The sequence below is a fragment of the Nyctereutes procyonoides genome, unplaced genomic scaffold (genome assembly GCF_905146905.1).
Source record: "Nyctereutes procyonoides isolate TBG_1078 unplaced genomic scaffold, NYPRO_anot_genome, whole genome shotgun sequence".
Classification (NCBI taxonomy): Eukaryota; Metazoa; Chordata; class Mammalia; order Carnivora; family Canidae; genus Nyctereutes; species Nyctereutes procyonoides.
The window spans coordinates 15,355,126-15,373,245 of NW_026575141.1; the positions used below are offsets into that span (position 1 = coordinate 15,355,126).

The 18,120-nt window shown below is 38.3% G+C and overlaps 1 protein-coding gene across 12 annotated transcripts in view; it reads left to right on the forward strand.

The window, feature by feature from the left end:
• The window catches only part of AKAP9 (A-kinase anchoring protein 9), a 195,387-nt gene extending 178,565 nt beyond the window's left edge, over nucleotides 1-16,822 (forward strand). For 11 of the 12 annotated variants that reach the window (XM_055307480.1, XM_055307482.1, XM_055307481.1 and 8 more), the window contains 10 exons: nucleotides 612-1,280; nucleotides 1,490-1,698; nucleotides 2,025-2,130; nucleotides 3,820-4,002; nucleotides 4,979-5,179; nucleotides 6,070-6,302; nucleotides 8,747-8,832; nucleotides 10,014-10,143; nucleotides 11,320-11,459; nucleotides 16,284-16,822. In XM_055307480.1, the coding sequence (XP_055163455.1) occupies nucleotides 612-1,280; nucleotides 1,490-1,698; nucleotides 2,025-2,130; nucleotides 3,820-4,002; nucleotides 4,979-5,179; nucleotides 6,070-6,302; nucleotides 8,747-8,832; nucleotides 10,014-10,143; nucleotides 11,320-11,459; nucleotides 16,284-16,318 (1,992 nt within the window). In that variant the 3' untranslated portion in view covers nucleotides 16,319-16,822. The remainder of the gene's footprint in view (nucleotides 1-611; nucleotides 1,281-1,489; nucleotides 1,699-2,024; nucleotides 2,131-3,819; nucleotides 4,003-4,978; nucleotides 5,180-6,069; nucleotides 6,303-8,746; nucleotides 8,833-10,013; nucleotides 10,144-11,319; nucleotides 11,460-16,283) is intronic. The other variant, XM_055307488.1, reaches the window with a different exon arrangement.
• Nucleotides 16,823-18,120: the final 1,298 nt, after the last annotated feature.

Below are 18,120 nucleotides of genomic sequence, written 5' to 3' on the forward strand. Positions count from 1 at the left end.
ATACATGGTACTCACTAGCTGTATGCTAAAAAACTACGTAGCTGACATTTCTGCCCTATTACTTTTGTTTTGCTGGGGTTTTTTGAATGTCCATCTTGGTAGCCTCCTAGCATAGTAAGCTCTTTACCTAAAGAACGTGATAGCCCCTTGGGTACTGATTACTGTTTTTTATCATTACAAATTTGTGTAAGTTTTGAGTAGTTTGTCCCTAAACCTGCTTTCCCCATAAGCCATATTATTTTCAGTGTGTGACATTGGACAACATGAGGCTTTTCAGGAATTCATATCACAATATATTGGAAATATTTGTATTTTTAAAGGGTATTGTTTTTAGAAAGAATATACACTGCTTCATATTCCTTGACTAAATATGATTAATATTTGGAGAGAAAGTATTATTTAGCTTACCTGTCTTTTGTTTATATTCTATGATGAAAATCATCTGGCTGTCCAAATAATTATGCTCTAACCACTGAAAATTTAAGTTAATAAACTGGATAATCAGTTCTATTACCAAATACTACCATCTTAATATTAATAAAGAATAATTATACTGACAGAGGACTTTTAATGATATTAACAAATTCTTAAATTCAACTTTCTCCTATAAGGATTTGAAATTTTCACTTGAGGGTCAGAAACAAAGGAATATCCAGCTAAATCTACTGTTGGAGCAACAGAAACAACTACTAAATGAATCACAGGAGAAAATAGAATCACAAAGAGTGCTACATGATGCCCAGTTATCAGAAGAACGAGGTCGAAACTTAGAGCTTCAAGTACTTCTTGAATCTGAGAAAGTTCGAATACAGGAAATGAGTAGTACCCTGGATAGGGAGCGGGAATTGCATGCTCAGCTGCAGAGCAGTGATGATAGTGGGCAGCCTCGGCCTTCCCTACCCTCTGAGGACCTCCTTAAAGAGCTACAGAAACAGCTAGAGGAGAAGCACAGTCGCATAGTAGAATTGTTAAATGAGACTGAGAAATATAAACTGGATTCTTTGCAAACAAGACAGCAGATGGAAAAGGATAGGCAGGTTCACAGGAAGACGTTGCAGACAGAACAAGAGGCCAACACTGAAGGACAGAAAAAAATGCATGAGCTCCAGTCCAAAGTAGAAGATCTTCAGCGCCAGCTGGAAGAGAAAAGGCAACAAGTTTATAAGTTAGACCTTGAAGGAAAGCGACTACAGGGAATTATGCAGGAATTCCAGAAGCAAGAACTAGAACGAGAAGAAAAACGAGAAAGTAGAAGAATTCTCTATCAGAATCTTAATGAGGTAAATTGACACTGTATTAAAATGTTTTTTGAGATAGTACTACAGCCCTTTGAACATACACTTCTGCTATTGGATTGAATTACTTAAATAGTTATGAACAAATGATTTAAAAAGGAGATTCATAGAAGCTTATTTGGAGTATAAACCATAATTGTGTTGATTTGCTGTTCATTGATACTGCTTTTTCTTTTTCTGTTGAAAATTGCTAGCCAACTACATGGAGTTTAACCAGTGATCGAACTAGAAATTGGGTTCTTCAACAGAAAATAGAAGGAGAGACAAAGGAATCAAGCTATCTTAAACTGATTGAAATGAATGAAGGAGGAACTGGCTGTAATCATGAATTAGAAATGATCAGACAAAAGCTTCAATGTGTGGCTTCAAAACTACAGCATCTGGCCCAGAAAGCCTCCAATAGGTTAGATTTTTTTTTTTCTCTTGACCCTTAGAGATGACATTCTTCTACACAAGCTGGGTAAAACCTGCCCCTCAGTAATAGCTAGCCACTGGGGCAGGGAACAGTGAAATTGTAAAGTTACTGCATGTTCAAATTAGAAGATGGTATTCTTTAACAAAACTCTACCTATAAACAAATATCTCAGCACCTTAAGCCCTGGAAAGAGAATACTCAGTGTGAGGGAGAAAACAAGTAAAGTAGAGTGTCACCTGATCTGTCAAGTTTGTGCTAGTCAACACCACTAATTGAGAAAGATCTGTTTTGACTTTTTGTCTTTGTCCTTGAAGACTACAGTTTGAAACAGCAGATGATGAAGACTTCATTTGGGTTCAGGAAAATATTGATGGAATTATTTTACAACTGCAAAAATTAACCGGACAGCCAGGGGAAGAGGTAAAACTTTTAAAAACTCTTTATAAGATATCAATAACAAAGATTTAATGGAGCTATGTGAATCATTTGAAACTGGCACTGTATTTTCTAAAGAGTTTTAATTTTGTCTTTTAATTTAAATATTAATATTTGTTCTTCCCTAACAGACAATAATGAAAATTTGAGGGGAAATTAATTTTCATTATCATTGTTGAATAACTATAGTGGCATTTTATTATATTATGATAATTAAGTTTCAAGATTATGATAATCAAGTCTGGCTTATCTCACCACTCTCAAAACCACCCACAGAATGCCACCATTGTCTTCATAGTTGACTAATCTGATGAATCTTTTCATTCCCTGTCTTTTTAACTTTTTTGTAGCATTTGATACCTTTGACCTCCCTCACCTTAAAAACCTCCTTTTTTTACCTTTTGTGACAGTATATTCTCAGTATATTTTGTGACCGTATATTCTCAGTATATTTCTTCCATTTCTTTCATCAGTCACCTTCATGAATTCCTCTTCCTCCTATCCTGATCCATTTTTGTTCCTCTGTGAAAGCTCATTTATTCCCACAGCCTGAGTTCTCAGTAGACCTATTTATTGAACAAATACTTACATAAGGCATGTGTTATGTGCCAGTTACTACCCTGGGTTTTGGGCTACAATGAATAAATGTGATAAAGATCTCACCACTTAGATCTCTATCTTTTAGTGGTCTGTGGTTCTAGTCTATATACCTCTATCCTGTAATCCAGATTTATATTTTCCATTAGTTATAGGAACTCTTTCTCTGGGGAAATGTGCCTCATAGTGACCCCTTAGGAACCTCACAGGCACATTCTAAACTGTGCCTTCTTTTTTTTCTCCTCTGTCCCCAACCCATGTTTCTGGTCCTGACAGAGCCCACTTTGGGAATTTGGAAGTCACCCTAGACTACCTTCCTTCACTCTCACTTGTGTATCCTAGTAGTAATGAAGTCCTGTGCTTTTACTTCCTAAATATCCCACGTGCCCTTAGTCATTGCCTTTATTCAGGCTTCCAGTATTTCTATTGTAAACTATTGTAATGACTTCCTGATGTGTCCAACTGACACCAGGATCTATCTTCCCTAATTTACTGTACTGTGCACGCTGCTAGCAAAGGAATTTTTTTTTTAAGATTTTATTTATTTGAGAGAGCATGAGCAGGAGGTGGGCAGAGGGAGAGGGAGAAGCAGACTCTCCACTGAGCAGGGATCCTGACACAGGGCTCGATCCCAGGACTCTGGAATCATGACCCAAGCCAAAGGCAGATGCTTAACTGACTGGGCCACTCATGTGCCCCCAAAGGAATATTTTAAGACATAAATTTTGTTTGTAGCACACTCTGAAAGCCTTTAGGGCTCTCCTGCCTCCATTTAGGTCTATTATCTATAAAGTGAAGGCAGCCTTTACTCTAACGTAACCAAGCAACCTGTAGCTCCTGAAAAGCAACACACTCTCCAACAAAACCCTTGTGCCTTTACACATGCTATTCCTTCTGCTTAATATGCTCTTCCCTATCTTCTTTCCTACCTATGAAATGCTTCCTAGTTATTTAAGACTCAGTTCAAGCACCACTTCATCATGAAATCTGGTGTTCTCAGTGTCTGCTCACATGTTGATGTGCATTGTTCATAAACATCTGTGCTTACACGACCTTAGTACCATTTTCTCTTTCTAGCCTGGTTTAGTGTCCCCTGGTACTTCTTGTGGCTCGTTGACTGAAAGACTGCTAAGACAAAATGCTGAGCTGACAGGACATATCAGCCAACTGACAGAAGAAAAGAATGATTTGAGAAATACAGTTATGAAGCTAGAAGAACAAATCAGGCGGTATCGACAGATAGGAGCTGGCAGAGATTATGTACGTCTGATTTTAGTGTGACCATGTTAGAAATATTGCTGAGTTACAATTTCTACTCTCTAGTTTCAATTTTTAACTCTAATAAAAAATATTAGATATCTGATTCTTAGTAAGATCATTGAAAAATGGTAGAGAGATGACAATAATAATGATAATAATAGATATCATTTATTGGGGGCCTTCTCTGGGCCAGATCCTGGGTTCTGTACATTCAGAATCTTTAATCCACATTCAGTCTTGCACATGAGAAAACTGAAGTCTGTAGTCCAATCAAGAACTGCTTATCTCCAAAGCCAGATACTTTGCTACCTATGAACCACCAGTGGGTCCATGTTAAGAAATGTTCAAATGTGAATTCTGACTGTTCCTCATCAGTTAATTATCAGTTATTATGCTTGTGACTCAAGTGAAAGATGCCATTAAATTATTTATTTCAGTCTAATAAACCACTCTAGCAGTTTATTTAAATTTTTTTCCAGTTAAAAACTACAAAATAAATTGCTAGCTTCTGTAATATAAAGATAGGAATATAATATAAAGATAGAAAGGACTCCTGAGACAAATACAGGATAACACATGCACAGAGCTTCTGCATGGATCCACTTCCCTGTGTATATGCCGGGTTTTTTTTTCTGCACTCCCCCAAGCCGCTGTTTCAGGGTTAGGCTCTACATTTGAACCCAGATGGTCCATTTATTAAGTCTCTAGACTTTATAGTTCAAAGCTCTGCAAAAATCTAAGCACTGTCTTTTGGGTGAGGCTTCCATAGAGATTTTGTTTTAAAATTAATCTACTAAGCAAAGGACCATATCCTTAATGTATATTCTTTACTATCAATTGAGATTGCTGTTGAACTCTCCCTCTCTGAGATTGGAAAGCTGAGATCCCATAGGGGATACCTTTAATGTGTTTAATTTAGATTTTTCTTCAGAGACTTATTCCTAAAACTCATGTAAGTGGGCTCTCGTTTCTGCAGTCTTCCAGGTTTTCATTCAGTGGTGGTGCCAGCATTGAAGCCATCATTGCTTCTGAAAAAGAAATCTGGAACAGAGAAAAGTTGACTCTCCAAAAATCCTTGAAAAGAGCAGAAGCTGAAGTGTATAAACTGAAAGCTGAACTAAGAAATGAAACTTTACTTCACAACCTGAGCCCTGATTCAGAGCATGCCACTATAAAGGTAGGAAACATCTTCCATCTAAACATGTACCAAGGCTGGTCCTCTTGCCTTGTTTCATCTCTCACTAACCTTAACTGAACAGAGTAAAGAAATTTAGGTGGCGCTCAGGCTGCCTCTAAGTCTCTCACTATTCGATGTGCCTCATGAGTGCAGGCCTCCAGCTGGTCACAAAAACTTGGTGGCAAGGCATGCCGTACTGGCAGCACCGCGAGCTCACGGTCCTGCTTTCCACCATTTCATCCCTGAAGACCAACAGAAAGTTTCATTTCTACTGCCAACAAAAGCTCTACTACATTCAATACCAGAGCATCATGTTCTGTAAGATGGTAAACCCTCTGAACTGCCTTTCTCCTGACTATAATGAATACTGTAGTTAAAACTGCTTTTAATCCGTTAACATAAAATCCAAAACAGAAAGAAAAGTGTTTGGAATATTTCTTTTAACTATGGAGTGAACATAAATTTATGCTTCTTGAAGAGACAGAGAACATTAACATTGAAAACTTTAAAGAAAAAAAAGATTAGCGACCATAATAATAAAAGTAGCTCTGTGCAGTTAGAGGAGAAAAAACTGAGATAATAATGGAATGACAAAAATATTTGCAATGAATATGATGAATAGAGCCTAAACTCCAAAATGAAACCCCAAACCTAAATATAAGGTTTGTAGTCACATTCCATGGACCAAAAAGAGGCAGAAATGTAAAATCTAAGGTTGATTATCTTTACCTTCAACTTTGCTGATCAAATGGAAAACAGTAGTAGGATATCTGCCATTCCACTACTAGTACTTTTGTAAAATAAAATCTATGTTATCTTCCCCTAGAGAACAATTTGAATGGCTTTTCAATAATGTCTTTATGTTCTTCCCTTTTTTTTTTTTAACATAGAGAATTTATGGTAAATACCTGAGGGCAGAAAGTTTTCGGAAAGCTCTCATTTATCAGAAGAAATACCTGCTGCTATTACTGGGTGGGTTCCAGGAATGTGAAGATGCCACCCTGGCTCTGCTGGCCCGGATGGGGGGACAGCCAGCCTTCACAGACCTAGAGGTGATCACCAATCGTCCAAGGGGCTTCACCAGGTTTCGGTCAGCCGTCAGAGTGTCCATGGCAATTTCTAGGTAAAGTGTTGGAAATAAAATGCATTTTAATAGAATCTGAAAGGATTTAGATTTTTAATCCTCTCCTTTCTCTGCCTAGTATGCTCTGTATTCATGTAGTATGAGACATTTATCATCAATAAAACATGCCGATTTCTTTCTTTCATTCTTGTAGCCAGGGATACCTTATATTGCACCATGAAGATCCTATGAAAAGGGCTTCCCAGGTGCAGGTAGCTAGTAACTCAGAGCTGGCACATCCCATCTGGATTGTGTTTTGGTTTTGTTTTATTTTTTAACTCTGAATAAGGCTATGAACTAGCTCAGACCTATAAATAAAAGGAATCACAAAAGGGAAAAAAATGTTTTTGAAAAATTACTTAGGCTACACGTTCATTTTCTTCATTGCTAGAATAACCCACTCATGGGGTTCAGCTACACAAAGCCCTGGCCTAACATCTGCATTCAAACCGAAGGTTAGCCTTTAGGGCATTGGACTATGCTAGTGCTTTTGTAACTCTTCCTCTAGTAGTTCCAGGCTAGGAACTCTGGTACTCATTCTGTGTGTGATTGAAATGGAGCCACTCAGGACTCCCCACTGAAGGGAGTCTGAGTCCTGACTTCACCTAGGTGATATATACCAAACTTTCTCAGAGTTTGGAGAGTTCAAACTCTCACCTGGGTGATATATACTCAGGCCCCTAGGCTTCTTCATACTCAGGCCCCTAGGCTTCTTCATACTTCCCCTCCCTTTTATTTATATAGGAACCAGACAGTCTCAGAAGAATTTTTAGTTTTTAAAGTTCTTCCTATCAGATCACATTTGATGATTTTAGGTCTTCAGAGGGTTTTGTCCTTTATCCTTGACCTGTCTTTTCCTTGAAAAATATGACAGAATTTTTTAACTAGAAGTTGTCTGAGATCACCTAGTTTAGAATACCATCTCACAGATGAGGAAACTGAGGCACACAGAAGGATTGCAAAGCCAGTAGTGGTAGAGCTAGGACAGTCACCCAGGGCTCCCAAGTCTCATCCATGTGGGCTCTGTAAAGGAAGCTCACATTTTATTTTATTAATGGTCTGAGACCCTCCTTGCCTCTGCTCCTTCACATTGTTGTCAGGTGGTTCCAGTTTCTCCTTATCTTCCATTCCTTTCATTACCTTGTACACTGTATAGGGTTAAGTGCTAGATGATGCACTTACTGATGAAGAAAAAATACAAACCTTACCAAAATCCCTAAAGACAGCTCACTTCCTAGTAGGAAAAACCAGTATGCTCATAACTTAGGCACTAAGTGACAGGTCACAGGAGTTAGTTATTAATTTTATTGGAAGAATTTGAGAGGGTTCCATGAAAGCCAGTTGCTAATAAAGGACTGCATTCTAACTCCCTCTTTTTTGCCCTCCTGTATGTTTATTGTATTTTCACCCTCCTAAAACTGAGCTTTGCAACTGATTGGAATTAAGAAATCAAAATTAGTGTTCCAGAAAGTTCCTTGGGCCAGGGTAGGGGAGGCAGCACCTCGCTATAGCTGATCTGCAACACTCCTACCCCCATTCCTTTTAAAGCCTTATTGTTTTTTGGCCCTGATCCCATGGCCGCACTTATTTTCCAGCTTTCCCAGCTTAGTCTCACTGCCAGGGTGAAGGTCTGTTTATTCTCATTCCATCTCATTTGCATGATAATCTCCATTCTTTTATCTTTTTTTTTTTAAAAAAAAAAGATGTTATTTGTTAGAAAGTGAGAGAGAGAACACAAACAGGGGGCAGGAAGAGGGAGAAGCTGACTCCCCGCTGAGCAGGGAACCCAACAGGGCCCAACCCCAGGACTCCGGGATCATGACCTGAGCTGAAGGCAAATGCTTAACCAACTGAGCCACCCAGGCACCCCATTCTTTTTTTTTTTTTTAAGTTTTTTTTTTTTTTTTAAGATTTTATTTATTTATACATGAGGGACACAGAGAGAAAGAGAGCGAGAGGCAGAGACACAGGCAGAGGGAGAAGCAGGCTCCATGCAGGAAGCCCGACATGGGACTCAATCCCGGGTCTCCAGGATCACACCCCGGGCCGAAGGCAGGCACTAAACCGCTGAGCCACCCAGGGATCTCCCAGGCACCCCATTCTTTTCTCTTTGATTATTTCTCATCCTTTCTTTGCTCATCCACTTTTCTTTTTTCGGTTTTTGCCCTTCATTTCTTTGTGTCCTAAACCTCTGAAGTCAGAACCTAGTGCTGGCAACAGAAGAGACCTCTGCTGCATCTTGGGAAGCCAGTCTATTCTCTTCCAGTTTATTTTGCCACAAACCAGAGAACATTTGCATGATTTTAGATTAGGCAGTCATGTGACTGTGTTGAAAGTTGTTCTGTGTTCATATTCAGATGTTTGACATCATTTTGTGGGATATGTGTATTTATACTCTTTCCATTATATATGTGCTGTGAAATTTTTCTTGGCATCTTTTTTAGAATGAAATTTTTGGTTCGACGGTGGCAACGAGTCACAAGTTCTGGTTCCATCAATATTAACAGGGATGGCTTTGGACTGAATCCAGGTGAAGTCAAAATAGGATTTCTTGTGTTTATGATTCTCTCAAAATTACTGTTTGTGTAATATATTCCAAATAATGTGTTCTGGGACCTGTGTTGTCCAAAGACCAGAGCCCTATACCAACAGAGCTGGGGACTTTGCTGTTTTAAAGAGTAAAGAGAGCTGATTTTTATGGACTGCTTAGTCTGTACTAAGCCCTGCTTTTTCCACGTATTCTCATTTATTCTCCCAATCCTTTGATATAAGCACGGCTACTGTTATTCTCACTTTATAGAAGAAAAACTAAGGCATGGGAAGCATTTGTTTGCCCCCGGATTACCCAGTAGGAAGTGGCAGAGCCAGCACCCCTTAAGAACTGCATGTAAGAGTTTGATTCCAGATAGGATTGCTGTTACTCAGTTTTATGGAATTTATGGTTTGAAGTTTTCACAATTTAGCAGTATTTATGTTTCTGAGTTTACATATAGGTTGTATATAATGGTAACAGTTAAGATTCCTTCTGTCTACACCTAAAAGTGGAAACAAACATTCGAATTTCAACATTTTAGGCATGTGGATGAACTCAGAAGCTGGGGAGTATACAGAGTTTCAGGCACACAGCGTAACTGTATTAATGCAGCTATGTATTGGTATTAAACCACCTTTACATATTCTACCAGTAACCAAGCAGAGAAAGAGGAAATATATTTGGTATCCTAAACAAAGTGCCTTGAAATATGCATCCTTACACAGAAACAGCTGAAATCTATACCATAAGGAGTTCTGTGCTATAAGTTAGCAAATCTTGATTTCAGGTTTTTTCTAATAAAAGTAGAATGGTGTGATGTAATATTTTTTATCCACATCATCTTTTTCCCGAAACTACACACACTCAAATACCCCTCACTTCACCTCTAATTATAACTAGGAAGAGATCTTTTAAAAAGAAAATATTCCGATTAAATAGTTTATTTTCTTTGAGGTATAGTTCCAGATTGTCAGAAATACTTATATTCAAGGGAAAACTAATAGTTCTATTGTTTTTTCTCTTCTTTAGAAAGAATAACTGAAATTGAGTATAAATAGGAGGTAGTGTTGTATAATACAGTATTATAGTCCTTTGAGCCTTTATCTGTTTTGTAGAAATTTTTCAAGGGCTTAATATTTTTTTTCCTTTACAATGTGGTCCATTTTGGGATACTTTAGGTGCTGAAAAGACTGACCCATTTTATCATTCTTCTGGTGGGCTGGAGCTCTATGGAGAACCAAGACACACTACATATCGATCAAGATCAGAGCTGGACTATCCTAGGTCTCCTTTACCTTTTCAAAATAGGTAAGAATTTGATAAGCATGCCTGGAGTAGCTACCTATACTAATTTTTAACAGAGAATGGAGTACAGTGTTAGGGCTTTGACTCCTTTGCATCGAAATAACTAGATGTATCTTTAGTTGCATATGTTGTATATAATCTAAGGCTCAGAATCAAAAGTACTTTTTGGATTTATACCTGGTTTCCAAGGATATAGGAAACTGAACTGACCAGGTATCTCTTTTGGTAGATGCTGTGGTTAGATATTGGGAAAAGTATTAACTACAATTAACAGTCTCAGGGGATTATGAAAAAAAAAAAAAAAACCTCTAAAGTCTACATGATAAGATGCATTTGTACATACAGTGTTTCTTGAGGACTTTTGCAACAAGCATTGTATTGGCCACTTTTATGTCGATTTAATAGCTGCCTTGAGTTTATTAGAAATTTTTTTGCCTTATGCATCACAAGCTCAGACATTTGAGGGTACAGATTAAGCCTAGCTTTTCTACGCTTAGGTCCCCAAGTACTTATTGAGGCTCATTGACTGAAAGACTACTGGGGCAAAATGCTGAGCTGACAGGACATGTCAGCCAACTAAGTGAAGAAAAGAATGATTATGAACATGCTTATGAATCTAGAAGAACATATCAGGTGTTATCACTAGACAAGAACTAACAAATTATATACATCTATTTTTAGCATGGCCACACACATGCTAATATTGCAAAGTTACAATTCTCTCTAGTTTCAGTTTTTAACCCTAATAATATAAAAATATTAAGTATCTGATTCTTAGTAAGATCACTGGAAAATATAGGGATGACATTAATATTTATATTAGATATATTACATAATAACATAATTATAACAATAATTAATGATTATTGGAGCCTTCTCTGATCCTGGATTATATACATTCAGAATCTCTAATCCACATTCAGCCTTGCACATTAGAAAACTGAAGTTCATAGTCAAACCAAGAACTACATATCTGCAAAGCCAAATACTTTGCTACCTATGGACCAACTGAAGACACATAGTACAGAAACATTCAAATGTGAATTCTGACTCTTCTTGCCAGTTTATGTTCATAACTCAAGTTACAGATTTATCTTTTGAGGGCAGGGTGGAAGCAGGTTGTTACATTACTTGCTTTGTGGATAATTTGGCTTCATGTTCATATTTTTAATTTCATAGGTACCCAGGCCCTCCGGCTGATTTAAATCCGAGTTCATTAGCATGTTCTCAGCTTCAGAATTATGACCCCGACAGAGCCCTGACAGATTATATCACACGGCTAGAAGCCCTACAGAGACGACTTGGAACTGTACAGTCAGGTACTCTCAGCTTTACCATATGTATTATTATTATTATTAGCAGCCCCATAGTGCTGGACCAACCCAGAGCTCTCCATTCTCTTTCTGAAACTTTTTGACCTTCCTCATTAGATAATCAAATCTTAGAGTTTAGTTCATGAGTTACCAGGTTAGACTTAGGAATTTAACTCAAGAGATGATTTATCACCTCAGATTTCACTCCCACAAAAAATAGATTCCCTACTCTGATTGATTAGATGAAATGCACAACAGGCACCAGTGTACAAAGTCCTGAGGCTTACGAGTCTGCTGGAGAACATGTTCCTAAGTATATGCTCCTGAAAAACACAGGTTTGAACTGCACAGGGCCACTTATATACAGACTTTTCTCACTAAATACACTACAGTAATTGTAAATGTATTTTGTGTTACGATTTTCTTACTGTTTTCTTTTCTCTAGCTTTATTGTAAGAATACAAGATATAGGGATCCCTGGGTGGCGCAGCGGTTTGGCGCCTGCCTTTGGCTCAGGGCGCGATCCTGGAGACGCGGGATCGAGTCCCACGTCGGGCTCCCGGTGCATGGAGCCTGCTTCTCCCTCTGCCTGTGTCTCTGCCTCTCTCTCTCTGTGTGTGCCTATCATAAATTAAATAAAAAAATAAAAATTAAAAAAAAAAAAAAAAAAAAAAAGAATACAAGATATAATATAAAAATATGTGTTAATGGACTCTGTTACCTATAAGGCTTTCTTAGCTGTAGGCTATTAAGTTTTGGGGAAGTCAAAAGTTGTACATGGATTTTTGACTGTGTAAGAGGTCAGCACCCTTCACCCCCACATTGTTCATTGGTCAATAACCGTAATATGTTGGCATGCAAATTAGGGGTGGGGAGATGAGAGAAGGAAGCAAGTATCTTAAGCATTTAATGCAGCCATTATCCCTACTAGGACCCAGTGCTTTTTATGCATGATCCATGAAACCTATTCCATTCAAAAGACTATAAGTATGACCTTTTTTCCCCTCTGTTCAAAAACAAAAAAAAAATTTGTACTTAATAGATGTGTGGATTCCTTATTCATTGTGGGACAATCTCTTTTCCCTATCTCCCTTCAAATTCACTCGATTCAGTGGTTTGAATCTTCTTAAAGTGCATTAGATTAATTTATGTGCTTAAATTATGTGCTTTATGTGCACACAAATTAATTTATGTGCTTCTTAATTTAATGTGCTTTAAATTAATTTAAAATCTACTTTTATATTTTGTTTTTACTTTTGTGAAAGACCGTTTTTTTCCTACTATTCTCACAAACTAGGTAGCACTAACATCAGGGTTGGTTTTTTTTTAAGATTTTTAAAATTTATTCATGATATACACAGAGAGAGGGAAAGAGAGGCAGAGACACAGGCAGAGGGAGAAGCAGGCTCCATGCAGAGAGCCCGACGTGGGACTAGATCCTGGGTCTCCAGGATCACGCCGTGAGCTGAAAGCAAGCACCAAACCGCTGAGCCACCCAGGGATCCCCAGCAGGTTATTTTTAGGAGTTTGTCTCCTCATACAAGAAATCACCTAACCCAAGCAACTTGTAGTCATATGAAACTGTTATTATCATAGCTGGACTTTGTCTGGTATGGTTTGGTTTGGTTTATATTTTGTTTTGAGCATTTGAGATTTCACAAGACTCAGATTTTAAAGACCAAAAGATTTTTCAAGAGGCAAGAGGTATAGGATAGAACATTCAACCTGCTGGGTACTTCAAAGAGAATCTTAACATTAGTTTTACCTTGCTGTAGAGCCACAGTGACTTTTGAATATATATTCAAAATCTCTTCTAAAAATCAGCTCAGGGGTGCCTAGGTGGCTTGGTCAGTTGAGCATCTAACTCTTGGTTTCATCTCAGGTCATAATCTCATGGGTCATGAGATCAAGCCCCTCATTGGGCTTTGGGCTCAACAGGGAGTCTGCTGTGAAGATTCACTCCCTCTACTGCCTCCACTCATGTGCACGTGCTCTTTCTTTCAAATAAATCTAAAATCTAAAAAAATTAAAGTCAGTTCAAGTATGAATAAGATGTTTTTAGAAAAATAAAAAGCATTTTTTATTGGTTATTTTTTTAAAAATAGGCTCTTCAGCCCAGCACAGAACCCCATGCAGGGCTTTAACTCACAACCCTGAGATCAAGATGGAGACCCAAGCTACTAACCAACTGAGCCACTCAGGGGCCCCAAAAAGCATTTTTTTAATGAAGGGTAATATTAATCTTCTGCCCTTCATGAACTAGTTAATCTGGTGTAGGTAGAAAACTAATCTGAAATCACTACAGACATACCTTGTTTTTTATTGTCCTTCACTTTATTGCACTCTGCAGATAAGCATTTTTTACAAATTGAAGGTTTATCGCAACCCTGTGTCTGAGCACCTCTCTTGGTGCCAGTTTTCCAACAACATTTGCTCACTTTCATGTCTCTGTCACATTTTGGTAACTCTCACAAATGTTTTAGACTTTTTCATTAGACCTGTGCTCAGTGATTTTTGATGTTGCTATTGTAATTGTATTGGAGGCACCACAAACAGTGCCCATATTAGACAGCATACTTAATAAATATATGTGTTCTGACTGTTCCACCAACCAGCCAGCCATGCCTCTATTTTCCTCTCCTTGAGTCTCCCTATTTCCTGAAACACAGCAATGTTGAAATTAAACCAGTTTAATAACCCTACAATGGTCTCTAGGTATTCACATGAAAGAGTCACACATCTCACTTTATTAAAATCAAGAGCTAGAAATGATTAAGCTTAGTGAGGAATGGGATGCATGGGTGGCTCAGCGGTGGGACGTCTGCCTTTGGCTCAGGACGTGATCTGGTCCCAGTTTGGGGATCGAGTCCCACACTGGGCTCCCTGTGAGGAGCCTGCTTCTCCCTCTGCCTATGTGCCTCTATCTCTGTGTCTCTCATGAATAAATAAAATCTTAAAAAAAAAATCAGTGAGCAAGGCAAGTCAAAAGCCAAGATTTCACCAAAGAGCCAAGGTATAAATGCAAAAGATAAGTTCTTGAAGGAAATTAAAAGTGCTACACCAGTGAACATACAAATGATACGAAAGCCAAACAGCCTTATTACTGATAGGGAGAAAGTTTTAGTGGTCTGGGTAGAATATCAAACCAACCACAACATTCTCTTATTCCAAAGTCTAATCCAGAGCAAGGCCCTAACTCTCCTCAATTCTATAAAGGCTGAAAGAGTTAATGAGGCTGTAGAAGAAAGTTTGAAGCAAGCAGAAGTTGGTTGATGTGTTTTAAGGAAAGAAGTCTTCATAGCGTAAAGTGCAAGGTGAAGCAACAAGTGCTGATGTAGAAGCTCTGAGTTACCCAGAACATGTAGCTAAGATAATTCATGAAGGTGGCTACACTTAATAATAGATGCTGAATGTAGACAGTATAGCCTTCTTTTGGAAGAAGATGCCATCTAGGGCTGTCATAGCTGGAGATGAAGAGTCAGTGTCTAGCCTCAGAGGATGGCCTGACTCTCTTCTCGGGGACTGATGCAGCTGGTAACTTAAGTTGAAGCCGGTGCTCATTTACCATTTCAAAAATCCTAGAGTCCATAAGAGTTATGGTAAATCTGCTCTGCCTGTGTTACATCTGGATAGAACACCACATCTTTTTACAACATGGTGTACTAAGTATTTTAAGCCCATTGTTGAGATCTGTTCAGGAAAAAAGATTTCAGAATATTACTGTTCATTGATAATACACCTGCTCACCCAAGAGCTCTGATTTAAAACAGGATTAATGTTTACATGCCTGCTAACACAACATCCATTCTGCAGCCCATGGATCAAGGAGTAATTTTGATTTTCAAGTCTTATACTTTATAAAGTATATTTTGTAAGGTTCTAGCAACCATAGATAGAGATTTCCCTGACAGATCTGAGCAAAGTAAACCAAAAACCTTCTGGAAAGGATTCACCATTCTGGATGCCAGTAAAAACATTTGTGATTCATGAGAAGTAGTCAAAATATCAACATGAACAGGAGTTTGGAAGTTGATTTCAAACCTGGTGCCTGACTTTGAAGTATTGACTTCTGTGGCAGAAGTAACTGCAGTTGTGGTGGAAATAGTAGGACAACTAAAAGTAGAGCCTGAAGATGGGACTAAATTGCTGCAATCTTATGATGAAACTTTTTAATGGTTGAGGGGTTGCTTATGGAAGAGCAAAAAAAAAAAAAAGTGATCTCTTGAGATAGAATCTGTTCTTAGTGAAGATGCTGTGAAGATTGTTGAAACGATAACAAAGGATTTATAATATTACATAAATTTAGTAGATAAAATAGCAGAGTTTGAGAGGATTGATTCCAGTTTTGAAAGTTCTAAACTGAGTAAAATGGTATTAGACAGCATCACATGCTACAGAGAAATTGTTCATGAAAGAAGAGCCAATTGGCGCAGCAAATATCATTTTTATATGAAATAATTGCCACAGCCACCCTAGTCTTCAGCAGCCAACATGGTCAGCAGCCTTCAACATCAAGACCCTCTACCAGCAAAAAGATCATAAGCTTAGATGATGATTAGCACTTTTTAATAATAAAGTGTTAAAGGTATGTACATTGTAATTTTAGACATAATGCTATTACATAAACAATTAAGAGACTATAGCATAGTGTAAACATAATTTTTATTTGCATGGGAAAACAAAAATTTATTTGACTCTATTGAATAGTCACTTGATTGCAATAGTCTGAAAACAAACTTGCAGTATCACCATGGTATGCCTGTTCTAATTAGTCTGGCAAAGGGCAGCAATTTATTTTAAAATATTTTACGTCTTGTTTTTCTCTCATAGGTTCAACCCAGTTTCATGCTGGCATGAGAAGATAATCCTTTGAAACATGAATCAGTGATTTTAAACAAAATCCCTTTTGTAAGTCCATTCTTTTGTGCTTTTGTATTGTGGATATTCAGCGGGATCAATATGAACACAGCTTATGATTGTATACAAATCTCTTGCCAGCACATGAAAACAAACTGGAATTTGTACATATTAGCATTGTGTATGTATTCATGCACAATAATCATTAAATTACATGTATATTTGTGGAATGCTAATTTAAATGATTAAATTATAAGACTTGTGTATTTATCGAATGGGTGAAAAGATTAAACTTTTGCGCATTATGATACTGCTGAATGTGTAGCTTGAGGTGTCCAGCACTTTTCTTATAAGGCTACTGAATTACATGTTTCTGCCCTAATATATTTGCTACTGGTGATGAAGACAGATACTATCACTTGTAGAGACCTATTTTTGTATAATGGTAGAAGTTTTGAATTTTATGGGGTATTTTGTCAAGTACTGAAATAAAAATGACTTCACCATTTTAACCACACTGTATTTGAAACTTCTTTTATTCATTTATTTTTTTTTTGAAACTTCTCATTTTTAAGTGAGCATAGTCCATTCAGGCTGCTATAACAAAATACCAGAGACTATATGGTTTATCAAAAAAACAGAAATTTACTTCTTACAGTTCCAGAGGCTGAGAAGTCAAAAATCAAGGTGCCAACAGATTTGGTGTCTGGTAAGAGCCTGCTTCCTGGTTCACAGACTACTGTCTTCTTGCTCTGTCATTACATGGCAGAAGGGACAAGGGAGATCTCTGAGGCTTCTTTAATAAGGACACTAACCCTATTCATGAGACTTCTCCCCCCATGACCTTATCACCTCCCAAACTTCTGAATACTTCTCCCCACTTCTGAATACTGACAAATTGAAGAATGGGTTTCAAAGAAGAATTTGAGGTGAGGGGGACACAAACATCGAGTCCCTCACAGTGCAGATTATCTCATTATCTGAAATATGTATACTTTGAGATTTAGACAGTTGTCTTAATCTTAAAATACTATTGGGATTTTTCTCTCCCTCCCTTGAGAAAGCATTTTCTATGTGACTTGCTATTAACTTTACACCTACATATAGTATTTTTTAAAAACTATATTGATATTTTCATTAGTCTTGTGTCCAAAAGTGCCTTCACAAAGCCATGCCCACTAGGATGATGCAAAAATCATTTAACTGAAAGACTCTTAAATTTTATTAACCACAGTGCTAAACGCAGCCACCAACGCCTCCCACATAATTTCAAGACCCCGGGTACTGTAACAAAATTCCTCCCCCCCAACCCGGCAATGTGTGTCCCCGACCCCAAGCGCTCAACACACCCACACCTACAATCAACTAACCCCCTCCACTCAACCCATCCCCCCACCCCCTCGCCCTTCTTCCTGACTGAAAAATCCAGAACACACCAAACATAAGACTTCACCCTCAAAATACAACCCGCCTGGCCCAACAAGCAGTTCAAAAACACCTCCCCCCCAGTCACCCCAACTACGCGCCAAACCACCCAAAATACTCACAACGCCTGAACGTATCCCCCTCCGCTGCTGAACCCGCCCCGCCCAACCCCCATGACATCACCCTGTTGCCTATCAATGTCCCGTTGGTTTTCTGGTATGAAATGAAACGAATCCTCAACCCTATCCTACCCACTCCAAACCAACAGCATATCCCCCTGGCTCCCTCCTGCATGCCCCGAGACCCCCATAGTTCCCGCTCCTCCCCCCCAATTCAGCCCCACGCCGTCCCACATGCCTACCTGAGCCCCGAATCAGCCTCTCCG